General features: G+C 36.2%; 2 protein-coding genes across 9 annotated transcripts in view; both read right to left on the bottom strand.

Moving 5' to 3' along the window:
* Window positions 1-1117: 1117 nt before the first annotated feature.
* Window positions 1118-9698, bottom strand: LOC118270407 (protein Star). Of its 2 annotated transcripts, none has more exons than XM_035585982.2 (6): window positions 9456-9698; window positions 8653-8923; window positions 7810-8003; window positions 5850-6032; window positions 4546-4728; window positions 1118-3770 (listed from the first exon to the last, which is right to left on the bottom strand). In XM_035585982.2, the coding sequence occupies exons 1-6, from the start codon at window positions 9465-9467 to the stop codon at window positions 3636-3638; spliced, it is 978 nt and encodes a 325-aa protein (XP_035441875.2). In that variant the 5' UTR covers window positions 9468-9698; the 3' UTR covers window positions 1118-3635. The 2 variants fall into 2 exon arrangements, with proteins under 2 accessions (XP_035441875.2, XP_035441874.2); XM_035585981.2 differs by lacking the exon at window positions 9456-9698 and adding an exon at window positions 9062-9298.
* Window positions 9699-10417: 719 nt separating this feature from the next.
* The window catches only part of LOC118270244 (protein Skeletor, isoforms B/C), a 67528-nt gene continuing 61371 nt past the window's right edge, over window positions 10418-16574 (bottom strand). For 5 of the 7 annotated variants that reach the window (XM_050698107.1, XM_035585707.2, XM_035585711.2 and 2 more), the window contains 5 exons: window positions 16336-16368; window positions 15804-15927; window positions 15199-15329; window positions 14774-14937; window positions 10418-14350 (listed from right to left, as the gene is read on the bottom strand). In XM_050698107.1, coding sequence (XP_050554064.1) covers window positions 14174-14350; window positions 14774-14937; window positions 15199-15329; window positions 15804-15927; window positions 16336-16368 — 629 coding nt within the window. In that variant the 3' untranslated portion in view covers window positions 10418-14173. The remainder of the gene's footprint in view (window positions 14351-14773; window positions 14938-15198; window positions 15330-15803; window positions 15928-16335; window positions 16369-16574) is intronic. The other 2 variants (XM_035585712.2, XM_035585713.2) reach the window with 1 other exon arrangement.

The raw sequence follows: 16574 nt of genomic DNA, 5'->3' as shown, positions 1-16574 counted from the left end.
AAAAACATAAAAACCCAACGTTAGTGGAATAGCTGCAAATCATGGGTCGACTTTCTGTTCGTTATTAATTTTGGTAAACAGAACGTATTTTAGCTGAGAAGTTTATGTACCCTTTGACTGCCTCAACCGGTATTGGAGTACTTGGTATCAACATTTCGAGCTAAAGCTTGGTGTGCTCAACAGATCGAGGCAGTATTTCACTCCAGCCCATCGCCTGCTTCTATATAAGGCGCAGGCTTCATCCTCTGGACCGCGTTAAGCGGCGTGCGGTTCGGATTATTGAGTGTCAGAAAATTTCAAACCGACTTGATACTTTGGCAATGCGTAGAGATGTAGCTTCGTTGTGAATTTTCTATCGCCTATACCACGGGGAGTGCTCTTAGGAATTGTTTGTCTTTTTTGCCATTGATAGCACTTCTATCCCCATCATATAGATGGTTGGCAAGCCACAACTGTATGTTTCTCACGAAACTTTCTGCCTCGCACAGCAAAACTGTGGAATGAGCTGTCGTCGGCGGTATTTCTGAACCGATACGACCTTCTAACCTTCAAGAAAAAAACGTATTCCTTTTTAAAAGGCCGGCAACGCACCTTTGACTCCTCTGGTGTTGCGAGTGTCTATGGGTCGCGCTGATCGCTTACCATCAGGTGAACCGACTGCTTGCTTGCCTCCTATTCCAGAAAAAAGTTATGAAAGTATTTGAGGCAGCAGTTCATAACATAGAGACGTATAAAAAGCGAGTAGGAAATGGGTAAACAAAACAACATTATTGAATGACAAAAGAGATGCTATGAAAAGGTAAACAAGTAAAACAAAAACTAATCATATTAACAAATATAAAAGTAACGGCGTGTAGCGGGTTCGTTGTTCTTCGGGTCTGGGTGTCATATTACGTAAGTGAACTTGTATGTTTGTAAACACACCCAAGACACAGGAGAAAATCCTAGTGTGGGGCAACGTTTAGTTTCCTACAAAAAACAATAACATTACCTTAATTTTTTCCCTGTTAAGAATGATGCCCTCTATTTTATTATAATTACAACTTTGACGACGTTTGTGATATCCATTATGGAATCTTGTAACGATGGGATATTGGAAAAAAGAAAAACAACATAATAATTAAAGCCATTAAAATTTATTCGTGGAAAATTGAGCGCATTTAAACTAAGCCTAAACAAAAATATACTTAAAATTAACATAATTATAATTATATCGCTAAAATTAATACAATTAATGAATCATTACTTCATTTCATTGAAGTGATACTTGTGAATCACTCGGAAAATAAATACTTTACGATCATTGAGATTTAAAAAAATATTCGATATTATTCAGTCTTATTAATAATTAAAATTAAAAAATGGAATTTAAATAGAAACATGGAATGACTTATAAATCATTGCCGAATTACAATCATTATAAAATTACGAACATACATACATTGCAATTATAAATAAATATTATAGTGTAGTACTGCACCACTTCGCGACTAACATGCAATACAAACATTGAATTATTTATTTCCATTATAATTTACAACATTACCGTTTGAGACATAACACAGGTACAATACAAACATTGAGAAATTATTACGACATTAGGCATGGTGCAGCTTAATAAAAATCAGATCAAAATTGAGGCAATCATAATAATTACTTGTATATAAATTATAGCTAAGAATACAATAATAGATAAAATAAAACTACGCTGGATGGAATTGTAGGACGCAGTAAAATACGCACAAACACGAATATCGAATGGCAGTGAAATCATTTGAGAACATTATCTAAGCGCTCAGTATTTGTGAGTAAAAAATTGTCACGTTGACTTATTTACTTACTGTAGTGTACTTATGTATGTTTTGTTGTCAAACCTTGAAGAATATTTGTATAAACATACTAGCTTATGAAGCTCGTTCGCTTGTGTGTCGCGCAATGTTATTCATGAATATGAGCCCCTAGAATGTCTTGAGACTAGTCAAGTTACTTTTTACGTGTTACTTTTTGTATTGCAAGTGTACTTAGGCTCCGGACTGCTTATCATCAGGCAGACCATTAGCTTTTTTGCTACTGTTAGTAGTAATACATACGTAAGTAAATAAGTCAAATGACATTTAAATTGTATATTCTATCTACTTCGCGGTGTGGAGAGCGTAACGCTGCGTACCAAGCTACCTTCATTACAACCTTACAGCACAAACCTTTCAGTATCTTACGCAAACATTTATTTCTAGCAATTGTCTACACAATCTCAACAACCATTATACATTATAATACTTGATTTTATATAATTTATTGATTTATTACATTGTATACAAAATACAATTAATTTTATACTATGATTTCGCTTGCAAACGTGTTAAAATTCTGTAGACATTGCCTTATATCCCGCGCCATGGGGTTTGATACAATAATTGTAAAATTAACGATTATTAGTATACACTATGTAGTAGCTGGGAATCAATAATTTTAGCTCTATTAGTCTTTATTATTGTCAGTGCGACACACTTCCTCTGGCTCGCATGGTTGACACAAGTTGAAATGTTTATTACGACAAAACATTGAAAAAATAATACTCATTAAAAGAATATTCATAATAAATAAATAGACACACTATACATTCTTGTATTTAGTGTTATTTTTAGCAACATGCATTGAATAAGAATTCTAGACAACAGTTATCACCACTTAATACTGACAATGAAAAAATTAACGAGATCAGTAAATATTCCACAAAACGCAAGTTACTGAAACATTTCAACTTGTATCAATAAATCACAACATTCACATTCCTCCATAGCCAAATTAGTATCTAGCATAATCTACGAGTGTAGGTAAAACAGTGCAGGTTCGAAATTGAGTAAACAGCATTGTAAACCAAGTGTTAAGGCACTTTCACTGGTAATATAACTATCATCCATTTTGACCAGGAGTCTCTTTAACTAAAAGTTTTACAACTTTAATCAATTAATATCATGTGGTTCAAAAATGTAAGATTTTGCTTAAAACAATAACCAAAATCGATGTACAACGAGACCCCTAGATACCAATGTTTAACAATTTAACTTATTTTTCCAAAATTATTGAATATTTCGACCACGTAACATGGTTTTCTACATCAAAACCACATAAACTTGAACATGAAATCACGGAACTGAATTAAAATCACTTAAAATTAATACTAAATTAAATCACATATTTAAAATAAAACGTTCCGCCTTCACTGTTACCGAAATTAATATTAAATTATTATTACAGTTAAGATCTCTTTTTGTGTTATTTTGTGCTCATATTACGAGACGCTCGATAGATGGCACCACTGACACTTGGAACAATCAACATCAAATTTTTAATTGATACAACATTCACGAATTTCACTTAAACGCGACGAAAACTAAAATCTGATTGAGAGAACAATATTCCACACATTCGATTAACAATAACGATAAATTAATTGAACATTTGATTGAGTCACTAACAGAATCGATTGTAAAAATAATACATTTATGACAAAACATCAATAAATTTGTTTCTAAACTGATGTAATATAATACAAAACTCAAACACTTTCTAATAATACTTACGAAATAAAGAAGGGGGGTGTATGAAGTGTCAGCGGCGCCGTCTAGCGTCGCTCAGTGTATGGTGGCGTTGTTGAGTGCGTACATGACGCTGGAGTCGAAGGAGGCGGCCACCGTGTAGTTCTTGGACAGCAGGAACTGGGTCGTCTTGTTACGGATCGCATTGTCTGTGAATTCCACTTCTATCATCTGCGGAAGTTGAAATATGCTATGAAAATTGAGTATGAATGGAGGAAGAATGTTCAAAACAAAGTTTATTTTATAAATTCTACTATAGCAGGTAAAAGTTTTTAAAATACAATAATACCAAACTAAATAGTTTCTTAAAAGCCATTAATAACAAATAAATTTATATGTTATAGAGAATTTCACAAGAGGTCTCGGGTTCGATTCTCGGATTGGGCAAAGTATTACTGGCCGTTTTCGGTTTTCGAAAATTTCTCAGTAGTAGCACGGAGTCTGAAACTGTGCCCAGTATATGGCAATAAGCTCACCCCCTATTATAAGGGACTTATAACACAAATGGTGAAAAGTGGGTGTACATTGTATAATGGCATTAAGTGCCATAATGTGCACCTCTGCCTAGTTCTTCGGGGATAAAAGACGTGAGGTTATTATTAGTATTTCAAAGGGCTAGTTTCCTACTAGTCAAATTCAATACTTTTTTCGAAACGTTAAAAACGATATTTTCTATGAACTTTGTATGAAATACTCCGTTATGATGTGATAAGTTTTTGACATTAAATAGCAGACTTATTTCTAGAAATTTAGCTAAAATTAGTTCATCTAATTTATAAATGAAACTGTGATTATTTTTGAATATTTTATTGTATTGAAAAGTTGTATTAATTTATTTTTGACCGAGGATACTACCCAATTGTATAATTATAAATAAATGATATCTTTCCTATCAGTGAGGAATTTCGGACCGCAACACAGCCAAGTACTTAATAAGACAGTGTACCTGCAGATGCAGACGCGGGTCGTGGAAGGGCAGATGCGTGAGCGCGGGCAGCGCGTTGTCCCCGGCCAGCTGCAGCAGCTGCGCGGCGGCCGCGTCGCCCGCCAGCAGTACCGTGTACAGCGGCAGGCACAGCACGCGCGAACGGAACACCGCCTCCGACCGCTCCGTCTCCTGGTACGTCACCTGCAATGTTCACAACAATCTTTAACCTATTGCTTTGGTTTTTTTGCTTTAACTCCCATGTCTGGTAAGCACCTGCGTCAGGCGGTAGGTGAGGACACCGTAGCGCCTCTCTAGCCACTCCTCAAAGAGGGGACTTACCGCTGCAATGACAGCGAGCCCAACCTATTGCTTTGCTGAAGGCATTTTCCAACATTCAGCATCATGTCAGTTTTTTTCTTGAAATAACTACCATCTGAACTCCTCAACTGCACATAGGAAGCCAGTCATACTTCGACACGAATGGGAGAGCTCGACTAAAATGATATCTAATGTGGTCTTCCAACAAAACCAGAGTGAATTAAGTCACTGGAGGTCCAATCCACTCCAGCAACATATCCGCAACGTATTTGTAACTCCTCTAGTGTTGCAGATGTGTATGGGCGATGCTGATGCTTACCCAAGTTATTCTTTGTAAACAGTAAGTGTCAAATTTACACCTTTTGACGAGTGACACATATCCTAATAAGAGTTCATTACGAATGACACACAGCTGGAGTCTACAAGTGTAATTTGTTGGAAGTCGTTATATCATTGTGTAGCGACATACGAGTCACACAACGTCGCTGCATTACATTAGATAAATGCTTCTGAATAATAGACCACTCATGGATACACGAGTAGGAATGTTCTTTTTTGCAAATCGTATTTCAAAAGGAAAACGTTTCATAATAGTCGTTTTCATAAATGTAAATTCCAATAAGAGTCACATTGTTGATGTTATAAAAGCTGATGAATTGTGTTCGTATATTACTTCAGAACCAAATACGTTTTCAGCAGGCAATTATTTATGTAATACCGGTTAAAGTAGATGAAGACGAAGCACCTGATGGTATGCGATTAATGCCAGCCTGGAAACCCGTAACACTAGACATAACTGTATAAATAATTAATAACTCTCCTTCTGGCGCAGTCGGGTAAATAGTATCCAAAGCCGAATTCGGAGGGCAATCGTTTCGTGTAGGTCTAACTTACCTAACATTGATATTTAGCTGAACCAAGCCTGATTACCGACTCCAACTTCAATGGGAAAAGGCTAAAAGCAAGCACTAGTATAACAAAACGGTAGTGGTATAATAACGCACCTCCCTAGGATGTGCAGTGGGGCTGAGACAGGCGTGCAGCGCCCGGGCGGCGCCGCGCAGCGCGAGGTAGTCGCGCGCCGCCGCCCGCACCAGCAGCCCGTCCCAGCCGCGCGCGCGCTCCAGGTACTCCGACGTCTGCGACCGCGGCCCGCGGGGCAGGAACTCCACGAACGTGCCGTTGTACTGCAATCATACATACATACTATTTATTACAACAACTGAATGCTATCACTTGAATTAACTTACTGGCCAGTAAGTTGTGTCCGGAGTTGCGGACAACGTAACAGGTTACCGGGGCTACGGATCAAAGCAGGAGAAGAAACAGTTGGTTTTTAGTCAGTAAAAGTTTGACACTCCCTCCCGCCTCACCCAAGGCGGGAGAAGTCATAGATTTCCCCCTCAAAAAAAGCCAGTAAGCTGTGTAGCGCGAACATGTGTGACATGTTCACAGCCTATAACAGTTCAGATCCATGGTTTAGTATGGTCCCGCTACATAATCGTCGAGGTGATCGTCGATCAATATTTACCATAATCTTCATGTTTAGCTGGTAGATTGGAGATCGCTGGTTAAAATATTCAGATTTATCAGAAAGCGTTGCTGTCCGATTAGGAGAATACAAGAGTAAGGGTGGCCTCAAAATTAAATGTATTCTACTCTATCCTCATCAGTTTCCACCGAGCATTATCTTATTCCTTCTTGTACTAATGAGTGAAACTTTGGAAACCCATACAAGAATAAACAAACATTATCGTACGGATCCAAAGGCTCACTCCAATATACATATAAGCATACATACATACAACTCATTTACAGAAACATTACCAACATTTGAGCAGCTACGAAACATTAATTATTATCTAAATGCTAAATCAGTACAATACTTTATTTAGCTGTTGCCACGCTCAAATTAAAAGGTCAAGGAGCTGTAGCGATGCCGCGATGGCGTGAGAATAGCGAATCGATAAAACACTAAAACATTTACATGCCTAGCAAGTAGCACATACATTTGACTATATACCTACACAATAATTAGGCAACTACTACTCAAGGTACAATAAAGTCTTTGAAATTTTAAAATGATTTTGGAAATTAAGCAAGAGATTTCTGCTTGGACTCTGGCTCTCTTTCTACTTTTTAAACTGGGTTTTTCAAATGTTTTGGAGATTATTTTTAATTCAGTGTTTAGTTCGATTTTTACACCAGTCTATCTAGAATGGCGCCGAAAAAGCTAATCCTTATTATAAAAGGCATGGAGTTAATAACCGGAGATCAGTGGGTGTTAAACTGTGCATCTTGGCACCCACTTATGGTAAAATGAGTGTTATGTTATCTATATGGATAAAACAATGGATGCCCAAAATATAACATCTGTATCACCATCCCAACACGTTTAGATGACACATGTATCGAAATAGGCATGACTGTATGACACACATCCATTCAGTTGGTCCGTTTAGTGTTAGTTACAAACCTATTACAATGGGATTGACTAAGCTGAATCTGTCATACATAAATAACTCCTTGACTTGTATAGTTCATAGAAATGTTTTATATCATCATGAACTCTAAAATGAAACAGCTTAATATATTTAGTTACATATTGAAATATAACACTCTTATTTGAAAAAAAAAAATGTTACTCCCGTTTCCAAAGTAGAATGTGACGCGTTCCTATTGTCATACGCCAACCAGTAGGTGCAGTCTCATCATGTTCTCTTGAATTTATAATAATCGGTAACATTATACTTTTGATCGACCTCTAAATGCGATGTTACTATGACCACAAATGATATACATAAAATATGAATCCCAGACACTTTGCATGGCAGTCGCACATTTGCCATCCTCTCAAAAGAGATGCAATTGGCAGAGGATGGCTACAGTATTACATTTATCTACTTATGATTTGTGTGAATTTTGTGTAAAGCTTATCAATAGAAATAAATATAAGATACTCACAATTTCACCAAAGAGTCTGTCCATGACCTCGATCTGCGGCGTGGGTTCGGGCGGCGGGTGCGAGGGCGGCGTGGCGTGGCGCGGCGCCAGGTGCAGCTGCTGCACGAAGGCCACGAGCGCCGCGGAGCCCTGCGCTATGTTCGCCAGCTCGTAGTCTCGCGACATGTTCGCGCGGAACTTCTGGGCACCCAGCGCTATACGACATTTGAGATAGATAAGGTTTCATCATCATAATCATCAAGACTGTGACTGTCCACTTCTGAACTATGACATTTCCCTTTACCGGGGAAGTCCTTATGAGCGTATACTGCTGAGTCACGGCGGCAGATATGTGAATAATCTCCATGCTTGGTAATTGGATTTTCATTGCACATTAAAAAGTTAGAAGGAGTTTAAGAGAATGTTTTTGTGAAACATGTAGTCCCTAGGTCGACTTTTACGACCCGGAGCTGTGGACTGCCTAGCAGGTTACTGGGGCTCTGGTTTTAAAAGCTGGATATAAGGATAGGGTAATTTTTAGTCGAGAAAGGGTCTGAAACTCCCTCTCGTATTTTGAGTTAACGTGATATGTCTTAACTATCACATATATACTTCTAACTTATTAAGGAATACCACAAGGAAAAATACAACTACAATGATAGGTAAAATGCTTTAACTTTTAATAATTTCAGTTATATTAATCATTGCTTACAGTAATCTGCTTAGAAACTTTTTACACAACCCAGTTCTCATGATAAAAACTCCTTTCAAATTAAAACAATCATGTCTAAACATTCCCATCCCATAAAACACACTCAGCATGAGAATTAAAGTAGATTATACAACAAATGAAAAGAAACATACCAACTGTATCCATATAGATGAGTAGCATAGTCATAACAGTAACAAAAGTCAGGACAAACAGCATAGCGGGCAGCAGTCTCCTGTACAGGTCATTGGGAGAAGTCTTTGAGAACACTGGAGTGGTCAGCCGAGGTGTCACCTCCGGAGCTGTGGCCACTGGCACTGGTACACTGGTGGCAGGCTTGTCTGGGACGGGTTTTGGTACCATGTCTTTAGGTTTGTCCACTGTCTCTGCTGGTTGGTCCTCTGGGAGTGGATTTTCTTGAATTTTCTACAAAATAAGTAGCTTTTGTTGAGATTGGAAACTTTATTTTGTGTTTTGTTGTCAATAAATACTATATGTGACTTCAAAAGTTCTTGGTGATGGTTTGCTGTCTACTGGTGTTATGGTATAATTATTTATTGTTACCTGAAGCAACCACTGTAACTTTCTCTGTCTAAGTATGCAAAATTTCACCATAATTTCGAAAAATTTTATAATACACGTGCAATTTATCGCATTAGATGTTTTTTTATTAATTACTTTAATTAAAATGAACTTGAAATTTCGCGTTACATGCCAAACTGAAGACCCATTCACAGACAAGACAGGTGTATTTTTTTTAGTCTGACTAATACAAACAGCTGCAAGGAGGTTTCATGTCATACTGAAAAAACCTCAGGTGTCGTCGTGCAAATGCTAAACTTCTGAGGTAACAACTTGTGAAGCTATTGTTGATAGTAATTATGATATTTAAAACCAATGTTAAGTCTTTGTGTGAAGCTGAAACTATAGCAATGAGAATAAAATGCAGACGAATTACCTTTTCGGCCATCGTAACCTTTTGTTTTGTTCCTTACGTAAAATAAACACGCACAACAATCACTTTTTCTTCAAGCTTGTAACCTTCTTATCTTATAAAACAAACATAATAATATAAACACAACTCTATTACTTTAAACTTAATTATTATATTACATGAATAATACTGAATTATTTGAAAATAAAATAAAAATATACGTCAAAGAAGCGTGAGTCACTGACCGCATTAGTTGCGACTACATCAAAATTCAATTTTCTACCATACGAGCAAAAAATAATCTACCAATGTTTTCTTCTAAGTTTTCTTTTAATATTTTTATTCTATGTTCTTCTTGATTCTGTATTTATTATTTGCTTAAGTAGTTCTATACCGTAGGCCGCAGAAGACACTCTGGGAGTAAATGCGAGTCTGTGATCGGCGAGCAAGGGTAGCTCGCCGCCCGACCAGAACCAGACTCGTGCGTACGACGCATCGCATTCCGGGCGCGTCTCCATGAGTCAGACCACCACAGATGGGGCCCAGCAGGGCTGATGCCCGATCCGAATCTGGCTTACCTAACGAGTTACTGGGGCTCTAACTCAAAGCAGAATTAGGGGTTGTTTTTAGTCAGTAAGAGTCTGACTTTCTCTCTCGCCACACCCAAGGGTCAGGAGAAGTCATTGAATGATGTTCACCTATTAAAATAAAAAACAAAAAAGGCCCTCCCAACAGATTTTTGAGTCGCGCCAAGGTACGCTACGCCACTTCTATGATTTCGAATAGCGCCGGCGATACTTCGGGCGTTGATGGTCACCGCGTTACATACCATGTTGAATAATTACGAGACGCAACTTAAATGTAATTTTTTGTTTGTTGAGATAAGACATTTGTTGGTGAATATTACAAAAAAAAATGTATTACCTTTATTCGTATAAGGAAAGTGTTGGGAAAGGGAAATAAAGCTCAAAAAAGACAAAACACAATTTACTTTAGGAAAAGGTCTTTATTGTCAAAGTTTATTATAAATTACACAATATTAACGGCAATGTTGACTCATGAAATGTTAAGTATGTACACATAGCGATAGCGTTTTTAAAAAGCTTTAAAACTCTATGTTACATTTCAGTTTAAAAATGTGCAATATTTGTAACAAATATACAATTCACTGATTCATTTGATCAAAATCATATTTTTCTTGTCCATTGTTAAAGATGCGTCAGTTTTGGGATACACAAAAAATAAAGGGAAAAATGAACGCAACCTGTCAAAACATTGAGAGTTTATGTCATGTAGGTACATCAATGTGCCATTACTGTCGATTAGGGCTTTAAAAAATCAAATTTGTACCATGTTCTCGCAGTCGTAAGTATAAATTGATAATACATAATATTTAGTCTATTACAAGACTGCTCTGGTAATTTATTATAATATTTTTAAAACAGTAAAAGATACTATTTTCTTGGGAAACCGGTCTGTTAAATTTTCATTAAAGGTAGTTGGAATGTATAAAATAAAAAGGTCCCAAAACTATTTATTATTCAAAAAGAACTTCAAATGATTTGGATGCATTAATTACAAAATAGCAGCCAGCAGGCGTTTTTATTTTAAGTCAAGTCAAACTTTATATCTATGATATTTCAAAAGTTGATAACGTGTTTAGATATGCTCGTTTATTTCACGAATACAGTATTTTAACCCTTAAAAAATAATAAACCTTTTTGTTTAATAATTACGATTTGTAAATGTGTAAATTAAAAACTCTATGTCTATCATCAAAAGATTAATATTAATAATATACACACAATGTAGCAGGCTTTATCATTAATTGCACTGTATAAATTTGTATAAGATTATCTATAATATTATTACATTAATTAACTATCAATAAAATTCTTATGTTTAACAAAAATTTGTGCATCAACATCTACAACTACAAAGTGTAAAATGATTTTTAATTACTTACTATGTTTTCCTAACATAATACAAGTTGGTAGTTGGTACATACTTTTCAAATAATAATGTATAATTACACGAGCAAAAAATGGGTTTATATAAAACATTAAATATAACAAAATGCCTTTTAGGCTCAACACTATTAAATACTAAAAGCTGTATAAATTAAGTATTTCAACAAATAAAATTTGCAGTGTAACCTACCAATAGTGTAATAATTTTCACTGTAGCAACATTAATTAGTAGTTTTTCTTTCACAATCTATGAAAAATACAGTCTGCAGAAAACTGTTTAATATAATAGTATTTATTTCAACTATCTATAATGTAATATCTAAGGGCATGAATTAGGAATTATTACATTGATTCAATTATAAAAAACAACCCTGAAGGTGATAAGTAGATACATAGTTATCTTAGCTGAGTAAGTAGGTACTTCACAATGGCTACGTGAGTAGTTGTTTCACGAAATTTAAATTTAAAACGTTGTTTCTACTTGATGATACTGCCAAGATGAAGGCAGTGGGTACACGTTAGTTTAAAATATTATAATGTAGGTACATATTTACTCGAAATCTAATAGGTACCATGCGCTCTATAAAGAAATAAAGTTGAAATGAATGGAATGTAAATACGTTAACGTAATACTGTTCTACCAGTATAAAATATGATTGTTAATGACAAGGCAAAAGCCTTTTATCCTGCCGTTTAAATTATAATATAAGTACGTGTAAAATACAATCTAATTGTTTTAGTTTACATACATATTTCTTCACAGTCAGATATAATCTACAACAAACGATTTTAGAAAATTAATTGATCATAACAATTAAAAATATTATTCACGACACTGCAAGGATCGAACCCTGTATTGCTTTTATCTATTTGCTGAGTTATTTTAAGGCAAGATATACTATTCAATCATTAAAATCCATTAAAATCAATATTAACCAGTAACCACGTATTGTAAATCGTATCTGGTTGTGAACTTATTTTAATAAGACGAAATAATTATTGTCTTTCGTTATTCATTGAGAAACATTACTCTACTTACACTTTACATTATGTAAACAGCCCAAAAAGTTTAATAACTATTTATTGTCAATTAACAAAGTCCATTCAGGAAGCAAGTGAATGTGATAATTTTATTGTACGTACATACATACTAGAGTTACCTTCGAAGAAATTTATTGTCCGACATTTCATTATTCTTTAGTCTCTAGGAAAAAGATTACTCTAAATAACTTTTATTTTATATAAAATGGCTTACTATAATATTTGTTATTGTCAAGCACACGACGAATACTTACAAAATAAACGAATAATTGTTACGTTTTATTGTCAATATTTCCATTGCAATTTGCATTTGTAGCTCTTAAAGATTTACCTTCATTAAGATAGTATTTCAAAATTGTCTCATTACGCCGGAGTAAAATTCCGTGAATACATTTTTTTAACATTTATAATAAGATAAAACAGTAATTTCTAATTTCTTAAATCAGTGGTTCTTCTATCTTTCAGAATATACATAATAGTACTTATTTTAAATATTACAGGAGACAAGGATCTCGTTATTTAAAATCAAAGTACATAGTAGTGTATTGATTCTTTCCTGAGAATGAGAATCGTTTTATTTTCACATAATGATATTCTGAGATATGGTAATTGTTCTAGAAAATACCTCACAATGATATCTTTTCCGATATTTTGACATTATTGTCATAATGATTATGATCATTAGGTACTTATTTACTTTTTGTGCTCTGCTGTAATAGATATTAGTTTACATTTATTAAAAATTCCATTACGTTTTGCCATATATTTTATAGTTTCATCATACGTTTAAGTTTTCTTGGAGTATTTTTGCAAATAGATGCATTACTTGAGTGGGTTTTCACATACGTAGGGTGGGTATTTTAAATGCAGAGCGGATACTTAGGTCGGACTTAAAGAGTTCAAAGTTAAAGGGGTTCTTAAATACAAGAGGGCTAATAGATAATCGTCAAAATCCTAAATTGTAAAAATGCACTTTCGCGCTCCACATCTGATATGAAATTGATATTATGTACGTAGATTGACATTATTTACCCATTTCTTTATAAATACCTGTACAAACTGGCGAATTCCATACTCTTTACATTCTAAATTCGTCCAACAATATCACAATCTTCACTTGGATATATCGACGCGAATATAATCTGATACTCTTATTGTCTTCTCCATTCCTTGAGTCACAAAATAACAGATAAAGTTGAACGACGAATACTACATTTTTGAATGTGTATTAACAATATTGTATAGATAGATATAAATACCTAAATATTTTAGGCCAATCTAAAATGTTTCTAGACAATTTTATATAAATATCATTTTAATATTCTAAGTAAAAATAACCAACAATATAATAAGTTGCATAATCATCATTCTAATAAATACAATATGTTGTCTATAAATTGTTGAACAATAATAGTAATTCAAATATTGTAAAAATTATTTCAATATTATAATTATAAATATGTATTAATATTTTTTTGCTTACTCTACATTATTGTCACATTTGACAGTCGAGTGCACAGACTCGACATATTATTGTCTACGCCATCTTACGTTACAGAATACAGATTCAAAATTATTGTCTTCGTTTCAAATTGAAGATCATTGTCCTACTCTACAATATTCACAACAGTGTTTATATTGATGTTTGGTATAAAAAAATGGTAGTAAAAAGATAAAAAATGTTGTAAATGTTATTCTCGCGTCGATTATCCCCGTCGGCGTGTTCTCCCATTACCTGAGCCTGTTGGCGAGATGGCTGGCGGCGGCGACGGCGAGCGGTGCGAGCGCGGCGGCCGTCGCCGACAGACTGCCGCCGTTGATGCGCGCGTGCTTCTCCCCGGCCACCGGGACTGGCGTCCCAGGGTCCACCACGTGGATCTTCCAGCCCAGGTTGTTGTGGGTGTAGCACTGGAACCAATGTTCCAACAGTGTTAACATCCAACTAATCCAACAACATAATGCTACTTTGACACGAATCGGCTGGCTCATCCGGAGTGATATCACCACAACCAGATAGGTCCACATACGCTTACTACCAGTAGAACCCACTACCCCGTTTCACGGATTATTGTTCTTACTTGTTACCAGAAGGCGCCCTGAAATGTTCAAGTGCCTTCTCTATCTCCTCTATACAAATGTAGTCTCTGGATACCACAACCTCGCATAAAACTGACGTAAAACGAACCCCCTCAACTTCTCCTCCTCAGCCAGCCTCCCCTGTCTTCCCTGTCTCAGATCCCTATGGATAAAAGGCTGACTATGGCGGCTACGTACTTTATTAAAACTCTTTGACATCAGGTTTTACAAAAATAGTTTAAATGTAGCAGTTACCTGATAGTAGACGAGGTCAGGAGTCTCGTGCGCCACTGTCCAGTTGAGCACGGCGGGCTCTCCATCATTGCACTCGAGCTGGACTGTCTTCATGTAATCCTCGAAGGTCTCGGACGCGGCCGACTGGTCGATAGTCTTGTGAGTCCACTCGCAGTAACGACCCACTGGAAAATAAAGACCATTTTTTAAATGGTGGAAGATTTTGAGCGTTAAATAGACACTGTTAGATTTCTACTTTGGATTGGTCAGAAATAATGAATTCAGCTACGTATACCATCTTTGAACAGGCTTGATCAACATTTCTGTTGAATAAAATAAGATCTCTAAAGCTTTCTAGGTTATGAAGAGCTCAAGATCCAAGGTTTTCAGTTAAAGTACACAAATCTACGCAAACATTAACATTTTCGCCTCTCTTTCTCACTCACCAGCAGTAGGATACGGGTATCCCTCGTTATCGTACGCGACTCCAGCAAACACGCGCTGCTTCCTCTGGTCTTCCTCTTTCTTCTGGCCGAAGCCTCCTTCCGACGAGTCACTGATGTAGAATGGGTGGAACCTGGGGATGGAGGAAATGGAATAGATTAACCTCTTGTTAATGAGTTGTCTGTTCCCAAAAACTTAGGTACTACGAGGGTCCACTTGACTAGAGAGAATGAAGATAAAAAAAGTTTTTAGGGAGTAGGTTAACTGATTTGCAGTTTTGTTTTTGTATCAGTACCGTAAAACGGGGTGAATAGAATTCAAAGGGTGAATAGCTACAGGAATGGGGTGATGTTTGAACATTTTCACAACATTTATTGACCCTTCTTCTGTATCTATTTACCCTTTGAATACTGTTCACCCCGTTTTACGTCATTTTACTTGAGCTAGATTATGTTAAGAGTTTTGTGTCTTCTTCATTTTGTATCTTCTTGTGTACCAGCACATCAACCTTATCTATCTGATAAACTTTAATCGATTTTCGACTTTATTGCTAATACTCGTATGATGCTTATCAAGTTGATGAGGTAGACAGGTAGCAGTAACTCACTTGGCAGGGTTGGTGCGGTCGTCTCCACCCTCGACGAAGAAGGTGTAAGTCTTGCCTCGCTCCACGTACAGCTCGGGGATCAGCTGGTCGTTGATGTACCAGGCAATGCCCCATGATGGGTGACCTGAGCAATAGTGGGACGATTAAGAATAATAGAAACATTGGAGGACATTTTGTTAATTTAAGTGTGGGAGAGCCATGCTTCGGCACGAATGGGCCGGCTCGACCGGAGTGATACCACGGCCTCACAGGAAACCAACGTAAAACAACGCTTACGTTGTATAAGTCAGATAACCGGAGCCCCAATTACCCCCTATCCGATCTCCGATTCCCCAACAACCCTTAAATCCCTAACACCCAAAAGACCGGTAATGCACTTCTAACGCCTTTGGTGTTACGGGTGTCCATGATTACTTACCATCAGGTGATCCGTCTGCTCATTTACCGGCTAATACCACAAAAAAAAATAGTTTACAATGAGTACCTATAATTAACTATGGCTAAAGATCGCAGTTAAGTTATCGTAACTTACCATATGGAAGGAATCCGTTACTAATGTCATTGTCTGCATGAAACATAATAAGGTGTAACAGTCAATATGTGCTCGCTTACAAAGATTCAGATTTACGAATAGACCCATTTTTTACAGAAAAGTCTGTAAAAAGACTTGTAAACTGTATCCAGATTGAAGAAGGTACCCAGCATACATACAGCTTTGTAGAATATGTAGTTAAATACGGAATGGTCATTGTGACTAAGTGTCGTCACTCC

Source organism: Spodoptera frugiperda, chromosome 13 (genome assembly GCF_023101765.2).
Source record: "Spodoptera frugiperda isolate SF20-4 chromosome 13, AGI-APGP_CSIRO_Sfru_2.0, whole genome shotgun sequence".
NCBI lineage: Eukaryota > Metazoa > Arthropoda > Insecta > Lepidoptera > Noctuidae > Spodoptera > Spodoptera frugiperda.
This window is presented reverse-complemented; position numbering and strand designations above follow the sequence as displayed.

Coding starts and splice junctions, on each gene's coding strand:
- LOC118270407 (XM_035585981.2), bottom strand. CDS start 9,112: ATGGTGAAATTTTGCATACTTAGACAGAGAAAGTTACAGTGGTTGCTT. Junction 8,924..9,061: donor AGTTACAGTGGTTGCTTCAG/GTAACAATAAAT, acceptor CTTATTTTGTAG/AAAATTCAAGAAAATCCACT. Junction 8,004..8,652: donor CATCTATATGGATACAGTTG/GTATGTTTCTTT, acceptor AATGTCGTATAG/CGCTGGGTGCCCAGAAGTTC.